The 18,087-nt window shown below is 47.4% G+C and overlaps 1 protein-coding gene across 1 annotated transcript in view; it reads right to left on the bottom strand.

The window, feature by feature from the left end:
- The window catches only part of MAPK15 (mitogen-activated protein kinase 15), a gene marked incomplete at its 3' end in the record, with an annotated part of 200,000 nt that extends 183,559 nt beyond the window's left edge, over positions 1 to 16,441 (bottom strand). The window contains exons 1-2 of the mRNA XM_063950407.1: positions 16,348 to 16,441; positions 5,662 to 5,812 (exon numbers count right to left, since the gene is read on the bottom strand). Coding sequence (XP_063806477.1) covers positions 5,662 to 5,730 — 69 coding nt within the window. The remainder of the gene's footprint in view (positions 1 to 5,661; positions 5,813 to 16,347) is intronic.
- Positions 16,442 to 18,087: the final 1,646 nt, after the last annotated feature.

Genomic DNA, 18,087 nt, shown 5'->3' with positions numbered 1-18,087 from the left:
AAGTATAGGTTTAAGGATTTTAAATTCAAAATGGGCCTGACCGAACCGTCCGGTTTCGGGACTACAAACAGGGTTGAGTAATACTCTATCCCCTGTTGAAGCAGGGGAACTTTGACCACCACTTGTTGAAGACACAATTTTTGAATAGCTTTTAACACTATCTCCCTCTCTTGAAAAACCGTCGAGGAGGCACCTCTTCGAATTCCAGCTTGTAACCCTGGGAAACAATTTCTATTGCCCAGGAATCCACTTGTGATTGAACCCAGACGTGGCTGAAAAGTCGAAGACGTGCCCCCACTGGGGCGGACTCCCTCAGCGGAGCCCCAGCGTCATGCGGTGGATTTTGTAGAGGCTGGGGAGGACTTCTGCTCCTGGGAACTAGCTGTAGCTGGCAGCTTTTTCCCCTTGCCCTTACCTCTGGCAAGAAAGGAAGATCCCCGCACTCTTGGGTTTATGTGACTGAAAGGACTGCATCTGATAATGTGGCGTTTTCTTAGGCTGTGAGGAAACATTAGGAAAAAAAGTTGATTTACCTGCAGTAGCCGTGGAAACTAGGTCCGTGAGACCTTCCCCAAACAATTCCTCACCCTTGTAAGGTAAAACCTCCATATGCCTCTTCGAGTTGGCATCACCCGTCCATTGTCGGGTCCATAGCGCTCGCCTAGCCGAAATCGCCATAGCGTTGGCTCTGGAACCCCGTAGGCCAATGTTTCTCTGAGCATCTCTCATATATAGGACAGCATCTTTAATATGACCCAGGGTCAATAAAATGGTTTCCTTATCCAGCGAATCTATATCAGCAGATAAGGTATCTGTCCACGCTGCTACAGCGCTACAAACCCAAGCCGACACTATCGCCGGTCTGAGCAAGGTACCAGTATGTGTGTAAATAGACTTCAAGGTAGTCTCCTGCCTGCGATCAGCAGGATCCTTGAGGGTTACATAGAAACATAGAAACATAGAATTTGACGGCAGATAAGAACCACTTGGCCCATCTAGTCTGCCCCTTTTTTATTTTATCCTTTAGGCAATCTCAACCCTTTTTTAACCTTGATTCTTTGTAAGGATATTCATATGCCTGTCCCAAGCATGTTTAAATTGCCCTACAGTCTTAGCCTCTACCACCTCTGATGGGAGGCTATTCCACTTATCCACTACCCTTTCTGTGAAGTAATTTTTCCTTAAATTTCCCCTGAACCTCCCCCCCTCCAGTCTCAATGTATGCCCTCGAGTTCTAATACTTCTTTTCCTTTGAAGAATGTTTCCCTCCTGAACTTTGTTAAGACCCTTTATATATTTGAAAGTTTCTATCATGTCTCCCCTTTCCCTTCTCTCCTCCAAACTATACATGTTAAGATCTTTTAGCCTTTCCGGGTAAGTTTTGTGATGTAGGCCATGCACCATTTTAGTTGCCCTTCTTTGTACACTCTCTAATGTATTTATATCCTTCTGGAGATAGGGTCTCCAGAACTGGACACAGTATTCCAGATGGGGCCTTACCAATGACCTATACAGTGGCATTATCACTTCTTTTTTCCTGCTACTGATTCCTCTCCCAATGCAACCAAGCATCTGACTTGCCTTTCTCATTGCTTTGTTGCATTGCTTTCCTGCCTTCAAGTCACTTGAAATAGTGACTCCTAAATCTCTTTCCTCCTCAGTAGTTTCCATTATAGTACCCTTGATACTATACTTAGCCTTTGGGTTTTTGAGACCCAAGTGCATGATTTTGCATTTTTTAGCATTAAACTGTAGTTGCCACGTTCTTGACCATTTCTCAAGCCTACCTAGGTCATCAATCATTTGTTTGACCCCTCCCGGTGTGTCTACCCTGTTGCATATCTTTGTATCATCTGCAAAAAGGCATATCTTCCCTTCAATACCATCTGCAATGTCACCAACAAAGATATTAAAGAGAACTGGACCTAGTACAGATCCCTGGGGTACTCCACTGGTAACATTTCCCTCCATAGATTGCACTCCATTAACTACAACTGTCTGTTTCCTATCCTGCAACCAGGTTCTTATCCATTTCACTAATTTATAATCCACCCCCAGGCTTTCAAGTTTATTTAGCAGTCTGTGATGTGGGACAGTGTCAAATGCCTTACTAAAGTCTAGATATGCTACATCTACAGCTCCCCCTTGATCTATTATTTTCATCACAGAGTCAAAAAAGTCAATAAGATTTGTTTGGCATGATCTCCCACCAGTAAATCCATGCTGTTTTGGATCCTGTAAGTTGTTCGATTTAAGATATTCCACTACTCTTTCTTTTAATAGTTTTTCCATTACTTTCCCTACTACTGATGTAAGGCTTACTGGTCTGTAGTTACTTGCTTCTTCCTTGCTTCCACTTTTGTGCAGTGGAACTACATTTGCTCTTTTCCAGTCCTCTGGAATATCACCTGTATTTAGTGACTGGTTAAATAATTCTGTTAAAGGTGTAACCAGGACATCTTTTAGCTCTTTGAGTATCCTTGGGTGTATTCCATCTGGTCCCATTGATTTATCCACTTTTAGTTTTGAAAGTTCTGTTAGGACCTTCTCCTCTGTAAATGTATTTTCATCTACCTTATTTTTATGAATGTCCTTGCAATTTAACTGTGGCCCCATCCCTTCTTCTGTAGTAAATACTGAGCAAAAATAATTATTTAGGTGATCTGCTATTGCCTTGTCTCCCTCCACCAAATGCCCACTCTCTGTCTTAAGTCTTATTATTCCTCCATTTGATTTTCTCCTTTCACTTATATACTTAAAAAAAGTTTTGCCCCCTTTATCTACTGACTGGGCCATTTTCTCCTCAGCTTCTGCCTTTGCACGTCTGATCACTTTCTTAGCATCCTTCCGTCTGTCCAGATACTCCTCTTTGTCGTTATTATTTTGAGTCTGTTTGTATTTCCTAAAAGCCATCTTTTTTGCTTTCACACTAGTTGATACTACTTTTGTGAACCACACTGGCTTCCTTTTCCTGGTGCTTTTCCTAACCATTTTGATACAAAGGTCTGTTACACTTAGTAATGCACTTTTAATTTTTTTCCACCTCTCCTGCACCCCTTCCAAGTTCCTCCAGTCTGCCAATGAATCACTTAAACATCTCCCCATTTTTGCAAAGTCTGCATTTCTAAAATCCAACACCTTTGTTTTTGTGTGAGAGGAGTTGGATCCTGTCTTTATACTAAACCATACTGCTTGATGATCACTGGATCCCAGGTGCTCACCCACATATATATCAGATATTCTATCACCATTTGTAAGAATTAGATCTAATATTGAGTCTTTGCGAGTGGGCTCCCTCACCAATTGCTTGAGAGATGCTCCCTGTAAGGAATGTAGAAATGTGCCACTTGTAGCTGAACTTGCTAAAGACCCCTCCCAATTTACATCAGGTAAATTAAAGTCTCCCATGATTATGACTTCTCCCTTAAAAGCCATTTTAGAGATGTCCAACAATAGGTTCCTGTCCAAATCCTGCCCCTGGCCTGGTGGTCTATAGATCACCCCAATGCGAATAATGTCCTTCTTCCCAGTTTCTATGGTGACCCAAAGGGCCTCAGTTTTGGCTTCAATATTTTGTATTAAAGTGGCATTTATGCTTTTTTTCACATACATTGCTACCCCTCCTCCTATTCTTCCTATTCTATCTTTCCTAAATAAATTGTATCCTGGTATAGTTAAGTCCCAGTCATGATTCTCATTGCACCAAGACTCTGTAATAGCCACAAAATCCAGGTTATCCCTTGTCATTATCGCAATTAGCTCTGGAATTTTGTCTCCTAAGCTCCTAGCATTTGCAGACATAGCTTTAAAAAATGTTTCTGTGCATTTGTTAGTAGTAGCCATGTCCAGGGTTGCCGTATCTTTTTGGATAAGCGTGTCAACGTTTTGTCCACCCTTGGGGAGGATTCCCACCGTATCCTGTCCTTAGCCGGGAAAGGATACGCCATAAGAATCCTTTTGGGAATCTGCAGTTTTTTATCTGGAGATTCCCAAGCCTTTTAAAATAATTCGTTCAGCTCATGAGATGGAGGAAAGGTTACCTCAGGTTTCTTTTCTTTAAACATGTGGACCCTCGTGTCAGGGACAGAGGGGTCATCTGTTATATGCAACACATCTTTTATAGCAATAATCATATAATTAATACTTTTAGCCAATTTTGGCTGCAACTTTGCATCATCGTAGTCGACACTGGAATCAGAATCCGTGTCGGTATCAGTGTCTACTATTTGGGATAGTGGGCGCTTTTGAGACCCAGAAGGTCCCTGTGACATAGTGAAAGGCAGGGCTAAACTCCCTGTACATTCCCTGGACTCAGCTTTATCCAACCTTTTATGCAATAAATTCACATTTGCATTTAAAACATTCCACATATCCAACCAGTCAGGTGTCGGCGTTGCCGACGGAGACACCACACTCATTTGCTCCACCTCCTCCCTAGAAGAGCCTTCCGCTTCAGACATGCCGACACACCACACACTCAGGGAATTCTCTATCTGGAGACAGTTCCCCCACCAGGCCCTTTGGAGAGACAGAGAGAGAGTATGCCAGCACACACCCAGCGCTATATGACCCAGGGAAGAAATTACCCAGATAGCGCTTATTATATATATATATATATATATATATTATACATACACACACATACATACATACATACATACATATACACACACACATATATACACATATATATATATATATACACACATACATATATATATATATATAAAACACTGCGCCAAATTATGTGCCCCCCCCCTTCTTTCAAACCCTCTGTCACCGTGTTCAGCAGGGGAGAGTCCGGGGAGCCAGCTTCTCAGCGGTGTGCTGTGGAGAAAATGGCGCTGGTGAGTGCTGAGGATCAAGCTCCGCCCCCTCAGCGGCGGGCTTCGGTCACGCTCGATTTCTTTTAAAACTGGCGGGGGATGTCAGAATATACAGTGCAGAGCCCATATATGTCCCTATTGCCAGAACAGAGGTTTAAATTGCTGCCCAGGGCGCCCCCCCCCTGTGCCCTGCACCCTTACAGTGCCTGCCGTGTGTGTGTTGTGTGGGAGCAATGGCGCGCAGCGTTACCTCTATGAAGATCTGAAGTCTCCTGCCGCCTCTGAAGTCTTCTTTCTTCTTATACTCACCCGGCTTCTATCTTCTGGCTCTGTGAGGAGGACGGCGGCGCGGCTCCGGGACGAACAGCAAGGACGACACCTGTGTTCCGACCCTCTGGAGCGAATGGTGTCCAGTAGCCTAAGAAGCAGAGCCTATCATTTAAGTGGGTCTGCTTCTCTCTCCTAAGTCCCTCGATGCAGGGAGCCTGTTGCCAACAGTGCTCCCTGAAAATAAAAAATCTAATATAAAGTATTTTCAGAGATACTCAGGAGAGCTCCCCTGCAGTGCATCCAGTCTCCTCTGGGCACTGTATCAAACTGAGGTCTGGAGGAGGGGCATAGAGGGAGGAGCCAGGGCACACCCATACCTAAAGTTCTTTCTTAAAGTGCTATGTCTCCTGCGGAGCCCGTCTATTCCCCATTGTCCTTACGGAGTCCCCAGCATCCTCTAGGACGTAAGTGAAATATATTTTTTATATTATATATATATATATATATATATATTTATTGCTGGACCATTCGCTGACACTCTCCTCTGAGAATAGCAGAGACTTACCCCTTTTCCCAGACGTTTCTTTATATCATATTTCTGGGATATATGCTCCTCCACCTCAGGGCCACTCATTGTGTCACTAGGATCAGGCACCCATCCAGGTATCAGAAGACAGAGGAGAATCTCCGTAGTAAGAGGACAGCAGCCGGAGAACCTGTGGGAGAAAACGTTTCCACATTATATAATCAGACAATTCACTGGAGTAAGTCTCAGTTATTATGTGTTGCAGTACACAGCGGTATGTCATTCCCAGATGAATTATTAGTACAAGGCGACACCGCGCCTGCTCAGATCAGCTACGCCCGTTCTGCAAGAGGTGAAGACTGTGCGACAGGAGGGAGGAGTCTGCTAGAGAACTGAACCTAGCGCTTTTCCCATTTCCTTTTCAACTTCAATTATTTTTTTTAAATCATGGTGTGTTTTTTTTCTTGAATCTTGTAAAGCATAAAAACAAAAACATCTAAAGAAAACAAATGTGAAATAAATCCAAATGACAAATACAAGTACCACCGTTCAGTATTAAAATATACATCACAAAGCCTACCAAACAGAATGTAGAGAGACAACGAGAAGTACAAAATACATTAATGGCAGAATGGTACAGATATATACAACAAAGTTATGTCGGCATGTGGCCCACAGAAGCATCACATATATGTGGCGTTAAATTGGTAGAATAAGATAAAATCTAGAGTTTGGCCAAAGTCCTCATATCTTGTAAAATTGTTCGGGACATTTACGTTTAGCATACATGAAGCGCTCATGAGAGAGAGAGAGAGAGAGAGAGAGAGAGAGAGAGAGAGAGAGAGAGGCGTTAACTAGCGCCACCCATGCTGTAAAAATGGGAGGGTCTCTCGCCATCCAGGTAGGAGCAATCCATACACGTGACAAAGTGAACAGGTTATTCATATATAATTTAAAGGTGTCTACTGAGAGATTCCCCCAAATCCAGCCCAAATACGCAAATGAGAAGGGTCAGAATAGGGAACTGAATACCTGTATCACAAATACATTTCGCCACCTCCTCCCAAAAGGCAGACACCAGTGGACAGAGCCAAAGCAGATGCCAAAAATCGTCATCCAAGGCCCTACATTTAGGACAAACAATTGACGTTATTCCACCAATTTGAAACAGTTTACTCGGGGTCCAATAAATTCTATGCAAGATATAGAGCTGGATTTGTTGGAACCTGGCATAGGCCGTAGCGACCCTAGGAGAGCCAAGAATATAGTCCCAATCCTCATCAAGAGCACCCAGATCAGTTGCCCATTTATCCCGCAACTTCCCCAAACCACCCTGTCCAGAGGAGAGGAGTACAGAGCCGACAGTCTTCTGCTCAGGCATATTACCAATCAACTCATGAACGGGGGCGGAGAGACGTTTCCCCACTGCGCAGACCAGGCATGACGAAGCTGGAAATAACGGTAAAAGTAATGTCTAGGGATATCATATGTGGCCGCTAGATAGTCAAATGTATGAAGGACACCATCCTGATAAAGCTGCCCTACAGCTATCACTCCAAAAGAAGTCCACCCTGAGCTACCATCTAACGACCGAACCTCAGAAAAGTTCATATTATTCCACAAAGGTGAGCAAGGGTCAACAATACTATCCAACAATTTCTCCACTGCAAGCCATACCCTCCGAGCTTGTTGCAGTAAGGGGGGGAAGAGAAGCAATCGTAGAGCGTACTAACAGGAATTGCAGTGGAGAAAACTACAAACTAGCCCTATCCAGGAAGGCCACAGGGAGGTTGTCATAGTCCCCAGGGGAAACCCACTCCCCCAACTGAGCAGCCACCTAATAAAGATGCAAGTCCCCCCTCATTCCTAGGCCTAAACAGGGTTTTAGCAGCAATAAGATCCTGCTTAAAACTCCAAAGAGGTAATACAACGGGAAATGGGACTATAGATCGGGCATTATGCAGTATATATAAAAACTTTGGCTGGACATTCATTTTTATAAGGTTCACCCGGCCCGTAACTGATAGAGGGAGTTTTTGCCAAATACGTGATTTCTCACATAGGGGGTAATTCTGAGTTGATCGCAGCAGCAAGTTTGTTAGCAATTGGGCAAAACCATGTGCATTGCAGGGGGGGCAGATGTAACATGTGCAGAGAGAGTTAGATGTGGGTGGGTTATTTCGTTTCTGTGCAGGGTAAATACTGGCTGCTTTATTTTTACACTGCAAATTAGATTGCAGATTGAACACACCACACCCAAAATCTAACTCTCTCTGCACATGTTACATCTGCCTCCCCTGCAGTGCACATGGTTTTGCCCAATTGCTAACAAACTTGCTGCTGCGATCAACTCAGAATTACCCCCATAGTCTATCAATTTGGGGAGTTACAATCAAAGCGCTGCTGCGATCAACTCAGAATTACCCCCATAGTCTATCAATTTGGGGAGTTACATTCAAAGCAATAAAGTCAGCAGGAGAATGGGAGATTTGAAGCCAAGATACTTAAACTGGGAACACCACGGCCAGGGAAAATCATAGGCAGGGGCTGCAGGGTACAAGGAAGAAATGGAAACACCACCGACTTATTCCAATTAATATGGATTCTTCAACCAGCCCAAGAAGACCAGGCAAAGACTGTAGCATGTCGGACAGAAAGAGAAGCATATCATCAGCGTATAAGACGATCTTTTCCTCACAGTCAGCAACCTGAATTCCTTTACCAGCAGGAGAGGCTCTAACTTTACACCCCAGTGGCTCTATTGCTAGTACAAAGAGCAGAGGGGATAAGGGACATCCCTGGCGCGTTCCTCTCTCCAACAAAAAGGAGTCGGTGGTGAAGCCATTAACATTTACCCTAGCAGCCGGAGAAGAATACAAAAGTGTAACCCATGCAATAAAATTTGGGCCCAAACCAAACCTACCCAGGACTTCCCAAAGATACACCGGAATCAAAAGCACGGGCCGCATCCAAAGATACAACGACCACGTCATCCATCTCCTCACAGGCTAGTTGCAGATATGTAAACAGACGCCCGGCATAAAGCTGCTTTCGTCCCTATGCACTATTTCAAGCACTACAGAATTAAAGAGTATAGACAATAGCGTCGCCAGAATTTTAAGGTCAGTTGAAAGTAAGGAGATAGGATGATAAGAATCATGCAAACAAGGGTCCTTACCTGGCTTTGGAATCAACACCACCAATGCTTCTGCCACAGAGGGAGGTAGAGAGCCACAGAGGGAGGGAGAGAGCCACAGAGGGAGGGAGGGAGAGAGCCACAGAGGGAGGGAGGGAGAGAGCCACAGAGGGAGGTAGAAGAGAGCCACAGAGGGAGGAAGAAGAGAGCCACAGAGGGAGGAAGAAGAGAGCCACAGAGGGAGGAAGAAGAGAGCCACAGAGGGAGGAAGAAGAGAGCCACAGAGGGAGGAAGGAGAGAGCCACAGAGGGAGGAAGGAGAGAGCCACAGAGGGAGGAAGAAGAGAGCCACAGAGGGAGGAAGAAGAGAGCCACAGAGGGAGGGAGAGAGCCACAGAGGGAGGAAGAAGAGAGCCACAGAGGGAGGAAGAAGAGAGCCACAGAGGGAGGAAGAAGAGAGCCACAGAGGGAGGAAGAAGAGAGCCACAGAGGGAGGAAGAAGAGAGCCACAGAGGGAGGAAGAAGAGAGCCACAGAGGGAGGAAGGAGAGAGCCACAGAGGGAGGAAGGAGAGAGCCACAGAGGGAGGAAGGAGAGAGCCACAGAGGGAGGAAGGAGAGAGCCACAGAGGGAGGAAGGAGAGAGCCACAGAGGGAGGAAGAAGAGAGCCACAGAGGGAGGAAGAAGAGAGCCACAGAGGGAGGGAGAGAGCCACAGAGGGAGGAAGAAGAGAGCCACAGAGGGAGGAAGAAGAGAGCCACAGAGGGAGGGAGAGAGCCACAGAGGGAGGAAGAAGAGAGCCACAGAGGGAGGAAGAAGAGAGCCACAGAGGGAGGAAGAAGAAAGCCACAGAGGGAGGGAGAGAGCCACAGAGGGAGGGAGAGAGCCACAGAGGGAGGGAGAGAGCCACTGTTTTATAAGGAATTAAACATTTCTAGAAGCTTAGGTGTAAAAAATACTATATGTGTTTTATAAATTTCAATGGAAAGGCCGTCCACCCCTGGGGCCTTGTTATTAGGAAAGGATTTGATTGTCTTCTCCACCTCTTCTAATGTAAAGGAATTTTCCCGTACACAAAACAGGGAGTCTAATCTCATCTAAATACGCAGACAACCTCAATCTAGAGCAACGTACTTTAGACTTATACACATCAACAAAATGAGCACAGAAACTAGCCGCAATAGATGGGGTATCTACAATAATAGTGTCATCAGCCTGCCTTAAGCCATGCACAGTAGTAGGGGAGAACTCCTCCCTAGCCAAATAAGCTAGACATTTTCCGGTCCTATCCCCATGATTATAAAAATCATGTGCCCGGAAAAGTAAGCTTCGCTTAGATTTATCCAGGAGTAGGTCCGTCCACTGCTTATGGACGACCATCCACTCCACTCCAGGCGCTGTCTCTCCAACTCCTCCTCAAATTTCCTATTAAAAACTTTCATTTTGGCAACTAGAAATCAAAGAGCCTCGCAAAAAAACCTTGAAGGCATCTCAGATCAAAGGGGCATCGTCACACACTGGGTTGTTCACAAAACAAATCCTCCCACAGTACCAATAACTCAGAGGCAGCATCCATCTGAGACAGCCAGAAGGGGTTAAACCTCCAAAAAGTTGCCCCCTTTGGGATATTGAAGTTTAAAGATAGAAGTATGGGGGAGTGATCCGAAAGCCCTCGGGCCAAACAATCTACAGAGGAAAGAAAGGAGAGGGACAGGAGGGCCAAATCTATACGAGAAAACACTGCAAACGAACTAGAAAAACACGAATAACGTCTAGCCGAGGGGAAACGTAAGCGCCAAACATCCAAAAGACCCAACTCAGTAACCAAACGTGCAAAGGCAGACTGAGACCCAGGGCTTCATCTATCCACATCCTCACGCATAACAGTATTAAAGTCACCAATACAGACAACCTGTGTTGAGGGGAAATCCTGCATAAACGCACATTCTTTAACTAAAATACCTGAGTTATAGGGAGGAGGGATATATACTGCTAAACGTAAGAATGGGCCATTGTGTATAGTGCCAGCTAAAAAGACATAACCCAGGTGACCAATCTGCACTCATATTCTTAGGAATTAATACCACACACCTCTGGAACTGAAGTGAAAGGTCCACCCCACCCACGGCTTTTTAAGGGAAAGCCACCCACCAAGTGTGCCTCTAGCAAACACACCAAACCCGGGGAATGGGCCTTAAGTAGTTTCAATACAAGGAACGTTTAACCTCATCATTAAAGGCCTCTAACATTCCAGGAATTAATATTTACCATTGTATGCGGGCACGGCCCAGGACCAGTATCGCCCCAGCACACAGCCGAACACCTGCCACAGACATATATCAGACACAAAGATCCATTCAAGAAATGCAAAAAGAAGGAAAAAACACAAACAAGCAAAAATGTAAGAAAAACAATAAACCCAACCATCCCACATACCCTCCCAAACATAGCTATACCTGTTCCCAAAACCCAAAAAACAAGACTCTAGGAGAGAGTCAAGTAAGAAACATTGTTAACTATAAACACGGGGCAGCCATTCCCACGAGCAGGGAGTCCTCAGCCACTAAGAATATAAACCAGCGCGAATACAATTACAACTAACAGAGAAATGTAAACACGTGGGAGGAAGAAGCACCACCCAATATAAGACGGTAGGAGGCCTGTAGGGGGGTGACGGAAGGGGAGGAAGAAGCACCACCCAATATAAGACGGTAGGAGGCCTGTAGGGGGGTGACGGTAGGGGAGGAAGAAGCACCACCCAATATAAGACGGTAGGAGGCCTGTAGGGGGGTGACGGTAGGGGAGGAAGAAGCACCACCCAATATAAGACGGTAGGAGGCCTGTAGGGGGGTGACGGTAGGGGAGGAAGAAGCACCACCCAATATAAGACGGTAGGAGGCCTGTAGGGGGGTGACGGTAGGGGAGGAAGAAGCACTACCCAATATAAGACGGTAGGAGGACTGTAGGGGAGGAAGAAGCACCACCCAATATAAGACGGTAGGAGGGCTGTAGGGGGGTGACGGTAGGGGAGAAAGAAGCACCACCCAATATAAGACGGTAGGAGGACTGTAGGGGAGGAAGAAGCACCATCCAATATAAGACGGTAGGAGGGCTGTAGGGGGGTGACGGTAGGGGAGAAAGAAGCACCACCCAATATAAGACGTTAGGAGGACTGTAGGGGAGGAAGAAGCACCACCCAATATAAGATGGTAGGAGGCCTGTAGGGGGGTGACGGTAGGGGAGGAAGAAGCACCACCCAATATAAGACGGTAGGAGGACTGTAGGGGGGTGACGGTAGGGGAGGAAGAAGCACCACCCAATATAAGATGGTAGGAGGACTGTTGGGGAGGAAGAAGCACCACCCAATATAAGACGGTAGGAGGGCTGTAGGGGGGTGACGGTAGGGGAGAAAGAAGCACCGCCCAATATAAGACGGTAGGAGGGCTGTAGGGGGGTGACGGTAGGGGAGGAAGAAGCACCACCCAATATAAGACGGTAGGAGGGCTGTAGGGGGGTGACGGTAGGGGAGGAAGAAGCACCACCCAATATAAGATGGTAGGAGGGCTGTAGGGGGGTGACGGTAGGGGAGGAAGAAGCACCACCCAATATAAGACGGTAGGAGGCCTGTAGGGGGGTGACGGTAGGGGAGGAAGAAGCACCACCCAATATAAGACGGTAGGAGGCCTGTAGGGGGGTGACGGTAGGGGAGGAAGAAGCACCACCCAATATAAGACGGTAGGAGGACTGTAGGGGGGTGACGGTAGGGGAGGAAGAAGCACCACCCAATATAAGACGGTAGGAGGCCTGTAGGGGGGTGACGGTAGGGGAGGAAGAAGCACCACCCAATATAAGACGGTAGGAGGACTGTAGGGGGGTGACGGTAGGGGAGGAAGAAGTACCACCCAATATAAGACGGTAGGAGGACTGTAGGGGAGGAAGAAGCACCACCCAATATAAGACGGTAGGAGGGCTGTAGGGGGGTGACGGTAGGGGAGGAAGAAGCACTACCCAATATAAGACGGTAGGAGGACTGTAGGGGAGGAAGAAGCACCACCCAATATAAGACGGTAGGAGGGCTGTAGGGGGGTGACGGTAGGGGAGAAAGAAGCACCACCCAATATAAGACGGTAGGAGGACTGTAGGGGAGGAAGAAGCACCATCCAATATAAGACGGTAGGAGGGCTGTAGGGGGGTGACGGTAGGGGAGAAAGAAGCACCACCCAATATAAGACGTTAGGAGGACTGTAGGGGAGGAAGAAGCACCACCCAATATAAGATGGTAGGAGGCCTGTAGGGGGGTGACGGTAGGGGAGGAAGAAGCACCACCCAATATAAGACGGTAGGAGGACTGTAGGGGGGTGACGGTAGGGGAGGAAGAAGCACCACCCAATATAAGATGGTAGGAGGACTGTTGGGGAGGAAGAAGCACCACCCAATATAAGACGGTAGGAGGGCTGTAGGGGGGTGACGGTAGGGGAGGAAGAAGCACCACCCAATATAAGACGGTAGGAGGACTGTAGGGGAGGAAGAAGCACCACCCAATATAAGACGGTAGGAGGGCTGTAGGGGGGTGACGGTAGGGGAGGAAGAAGCACCACCCAATATAAGACGGTAGGAGGGCTGTAGGGGGGTGACGGTAGGGGAGGAAGAAGCACCACCCAATATAAGACGGTAGGAGGGCTGTAGGGGGGTGACGGTAGGGGAGGAAGAAGCACCACCCAATATAAGACGGTAGGAGGCCTGTAGGGGGGTGACGGTAGGGGAGGAAGAAGCACCACCCAATATAAGACGGTAGGAGGCCTGTAGGGGGGTGACGGTAGGGGAGGAAGAAGCACCACCCAATATAAGACGGTAGGAGGCCTGTAGGGGGGTGACGGTAGGGGAGGAAGAAGCACCACCCAATATAAGACGGTAGGAGGACTGTAGGGGGGTGACGGTAGGGGAGGAAGAAGTACCACCCAATATAAGACGGTAGGAGGACTGTAGGGGAGGAAGAAGCACCACCCAATATAAGACGGTAGGAGGGCTGTAGGGGGGTGACGGTAGGGGAGGAAGAAGCACTACCCAATATAAGACGGTAGGAGGACTGTAGGGGAGGAAGAAGCACCACCCAATATAAGACGGTAGGAGGGCTGTAGGGGGGTGACGGTAGGGGAGAAAGAAGCACCACCCAATATAAGACGGTAGGAGGACTGTAGGGGAGGAAGAAGCACCATCCAATATAAGACGGTAGGAGGGCTGTAGGGGGGTGACGGTAGGGGAGAAAGAAGCACCACCCAATATAAGACGGTAGGAGGACTGTAGGGGAGGAAGAAGCACCACCCAATATAAGATGGTAGGAGGCCTGTAGGGGGGTGACGGTAGGGGAGGAAGAAGCACCACCCAATATAAGACGGTAGGAGGACTGTAGGGGGGTGACGGTAGGGGAGGAAGAAGCACCACCCAATATAAGATGGTAGGAGGACTGTTGGGGAGGAAGAAGCACCACCCAATATAAGACGGTAGGAGGGCTGTAGGGGGGTGACGGTAGGGAAGAAAGAAGCACCGCCCAATATAAGACGGTAGGAGGGCTGTAGGGGGGTGACGGTAGGGGAGGAAGAAGCACCACCCAATATAAGACGGTAGGAGGGCTGTAGGGGGGTGACGGTAGGGGAGGAAGAAGCACCACCCAATATAAGACGGTAGGAGGGCTGTAGGGGGGTGACGGTAGGGGAGAAAGAAGCACCACCCAATATAAGACGGTAGGAGGGCTGTAGGGGGGTGAATACCATAATGATACTACAAACACTGCCGAGGCAGAGCATCTATATTGCGACGCACTAAAGCAGCACAGAAAACTTTAACATTTGCACCCATTATAACGACCATCGTACAAACAGCAGACATGCAAAACAAGAATACTTAGAGACAAGTCCCGTCATTGAGGAGCAGCAGGCGGTCCCGGGTGTAGATCCATCCAGTCTGAAGCAGCTCGGGGAGTATCAAAAAAGTGAGTGCGATTACCAGCCCCCGCACAAAAGACGGGCAGGAAACATCGAATACTGTAATTGACGATCTCGTAACTTTTGTTTCACTTGCGTAAATTGTGAGCGAGATTTTTGAACATCAGTTGAAAAGTCCTGGAATGCAGCCACCCTTTGACCGCCGTGCACTGGAGCCTAGCGAGGCGAAGGACAGCATCCCGATCCTTGTAATGCAGGAACTTAGCAATAAATGTTCTGGGTTGCGCACCAGGAGGGGGAGGGCGTGTAGGCAATCTGTGAGCCCTTTCAACAGCAAATTGCGGGGTGAAGGAATCTTTACCGACGATTGACATTAACCAGGTTTCCAAGAATTGTTCAGGCTGAGAGCCCTCAGTTTTTCGTGGAGACCCACAAACCGAACATTATTTCTCCTAACACGACCTTCTATGTCGGTGAGCTTAATTTACATGCCGACATCTGGGACTCCAGGGAGGAGAGGCGAGTGGGAAAAGGTGTGTAGGAATCCTCGAGTCTTAGTCTCACCTATCCTATCCCTAAGCTTTTGCATATCCTGGCGAATAAAAGAGATGTCGACATGAACCTCCTCCACCCTGTCGGCAAGACACTTCTCAGAGTCAGTGATAGCGTGCAAAAGCTGGGACATCGTAACTTCAGGAGATCCAGCCATAGCGGGAGAGGGAGGGACAGGAATCAGTATGAGAAGGAGACAATGGCATTGAAGAAGCTGGCGTCTGGCCAGTCCGCGCAAACCTCGCCAAATGGTCCGCAGCAGATCGGCTATGCCTTGGAACCATCAGGGATACACAGGATCTGTGCCGCACACCCAAAATGGTGTCTGAAGGTTATGTAGTTGAGTTCGGTATGGGTGACCGACGGACGGGATGCCGGCTGTCAATATCCTGACAGCTGCATCCTGCCCGCCAGAATGCCGGCAGCGGAGCGAGCGCTAAGAGTCCCCTTGCGGGCTCACTCGATCTATTCAGCCCTGTAGTGTTGGGATTCCGGCATTGGTATCCTCGCTGCCGGTAAATGAAACGTATCCCATGTAGTTGCACAGCAACACAGAAGCCGCAAGTAGGCAGGAATGCGTTGATGTAGACTCTGGGAGATGCGGCATACAGTAATGGATCAGCCAATATCACCCGGGGTGTAATACTGTTCACTAATTACCCACTAATAGAGAGAGAGAGAGAGAGAGAGTGAGAGAGAGAGAGAGAGAGAGAGAGTGTGTGTGTGTGTGTGTGTGTGTGTTACAATATTGTGACCTTTTTCTTTCCCTATGTTCCGATCCCAGTGGAGCTTACGCTCTATATTCCCTACCACATGTACACGCACACACATTCACACTAGGTACAAAAAGGATAAAAAGTCACAATTGCGCAACCGTGGCTGCCACTTTCAGTGAAAGAAATGAAGTTCCACCAAACCGTCACAAGTATACACAGAAAAGAAAGGAACCTCCACACAAGTGAATACTTAAGTGAACTGGATCAATCTCCACACTTTTCAGTGAGCTTTATAACCTCAAAGTAAAAAATAAATCACAATAGTATATTATCAATATCGCCTTATCAATCTATTTAATTATCTTTTGGGGGGACTCGTACCCGTTGAGATGTCTACCAGGTTAATGATAGACTAAATGCGCATATCAGAAAGCAGCTCCTTGGGTCGAGTCCTTCTCTCGTCTCCTCTGTCCACACGCTCTTCAATTTTACATGTGGATATAAAGAAACACCACCATAGCGTAAAACCATATCACAATTATTGGATATACATAGATTAAAAATTGGCTCCCCCCCTAGTGGATGGTCTACTATACAAAAGTAGACAAACACAGCTTTTTAATAAGGCCAGGTTGTTAACAGCAAACATGAAGACTCCTACCGGATGGAATGGTCTACCATAAATGGATATAGGATATAGGAAAAACCTCAGGCGTTTCGATACACACCGGTATCTTTGCCTTGACAAAGATACTGATGTGTATCGAAACGCGTTGGCGAGGAGGGGCTTTGCAGACAGAGGATCTCCACCCAGGACGGAAGGACTCTTTTCCAGGGACGCCTGAGGTTTTTCCTATATCCTGCGCTATTGTCTACATTTATGGTAGACCATTCCATCTGGGAGACTAGCAGTGCAGTGTGCAGAGGGGTTACACGGTAATACGGGGCGGAGCTACACGGGAGCAGGCTGCAGGTTACAACACTTGGGGTTAAGCTGCCAGAGACTTCCTTATGTAAGTGGCTGGAAAACAGGTGAGTGAAAGTGTGTGTGTGTGTGTGTGTGTGTGTGTGTGTGTGTGTGTGTGTGTGTGTGTGTATATATATATATATATATAATGTGTGTGTCCAAGCGGCACCGCTACAGGGGGCGTTACGTGTCTAAGCAGCACCGCTACAGGGGGCGTTACGTGTCTAAGCGGCACCGCTACAGGTGGCGTTACGTGTCTAAGCGGCACCGCTACAGGGGGCGTTACTTGCTACTACAGGAGGAATTATGTACGCTGTCCCTTAGTAAAGTATGGGAGGGCGCAAATTTAGGGACGATATTCAAATATGATCCCGCCGGCAGCCACTAGATGGCATCCAAACGGAGCTAATCAGTTGTAGCTCTGGGTGTGATGGCTGCCAGCATCTGCATTTCAGCTCATACCCCCCGGTGGTGGCGAGCTAAAATGCATGAAAAGTGACCCTTTTGGGCACCCAAACGGCACTTTTCGCGATTGTACCCAGCACGTTATGGTAAGAACTTACCGTTGATAACAGTATTTCTCCTATGTCCACAGGATAACAATGGGATATGATGGAGCGACAGCGGATTGGCACCAAACGATCACAAGCTTTCAGTCCTCCCAGGATGCAACGGGCCCGTCCATATATCCCACCCACTGGCTCAGGCAAATCAGTTGGATTCATAAGCATTTAGGCAGGAGCATTATGTAGAACCCTATTCAGGCATGTACACCCTTCCACGCAAGAGGGAAAAGTTTAGTGAGTAGAAAGATCCTCAAATCAGGTGCGTCAGGGTGGGATCTCTGTGGACATAGGAGAAATACCGTTATCAACGGCAAGTTCTTACTAGAACGTATATTTCTCCGGCAGGATCCACAGGTTATCCACAGGATAACAATGGGATTTCCCAAAGCAATTTTTAGTGGTGGCGACGCTCCTGATTAGACAGGAGAACCTTACGCCCGAATTCAGAGTCATGAGAGGAAAAAGTATCCAAAGGAGAGTGAGCAGAGACATTAGCCGGAACAGGGAGATCAGCTTGAGAATATGCTTCCGAAATAGTCATTCAAAGCCATCTTGCTAGCGTCTGTTTACTAGCAGGCCATCCCCTCT

This window comes from Pseudophryne corroboree (assembly GCF_028390025.1).
Source record: "Pseudophryne corroboree isolate aPseCor3 chromosome 5 unlocalized genomic scaffold, aPseCor3.hap2 SUPER_5_unloc_4, whole genome shotgun sequence".
Lineage (NCBI taxonomy): Eukaryota > Metazoa > Chordata > Amphibia > Anura > Myobatrachidae > Pseudophryne > Pseudophryne corroboree.
The sequence above is the reverse complement of the archived record's forward strand: the minus strand, read 5'-3'. Positions and strand labels throughout refer to the sequence as shown.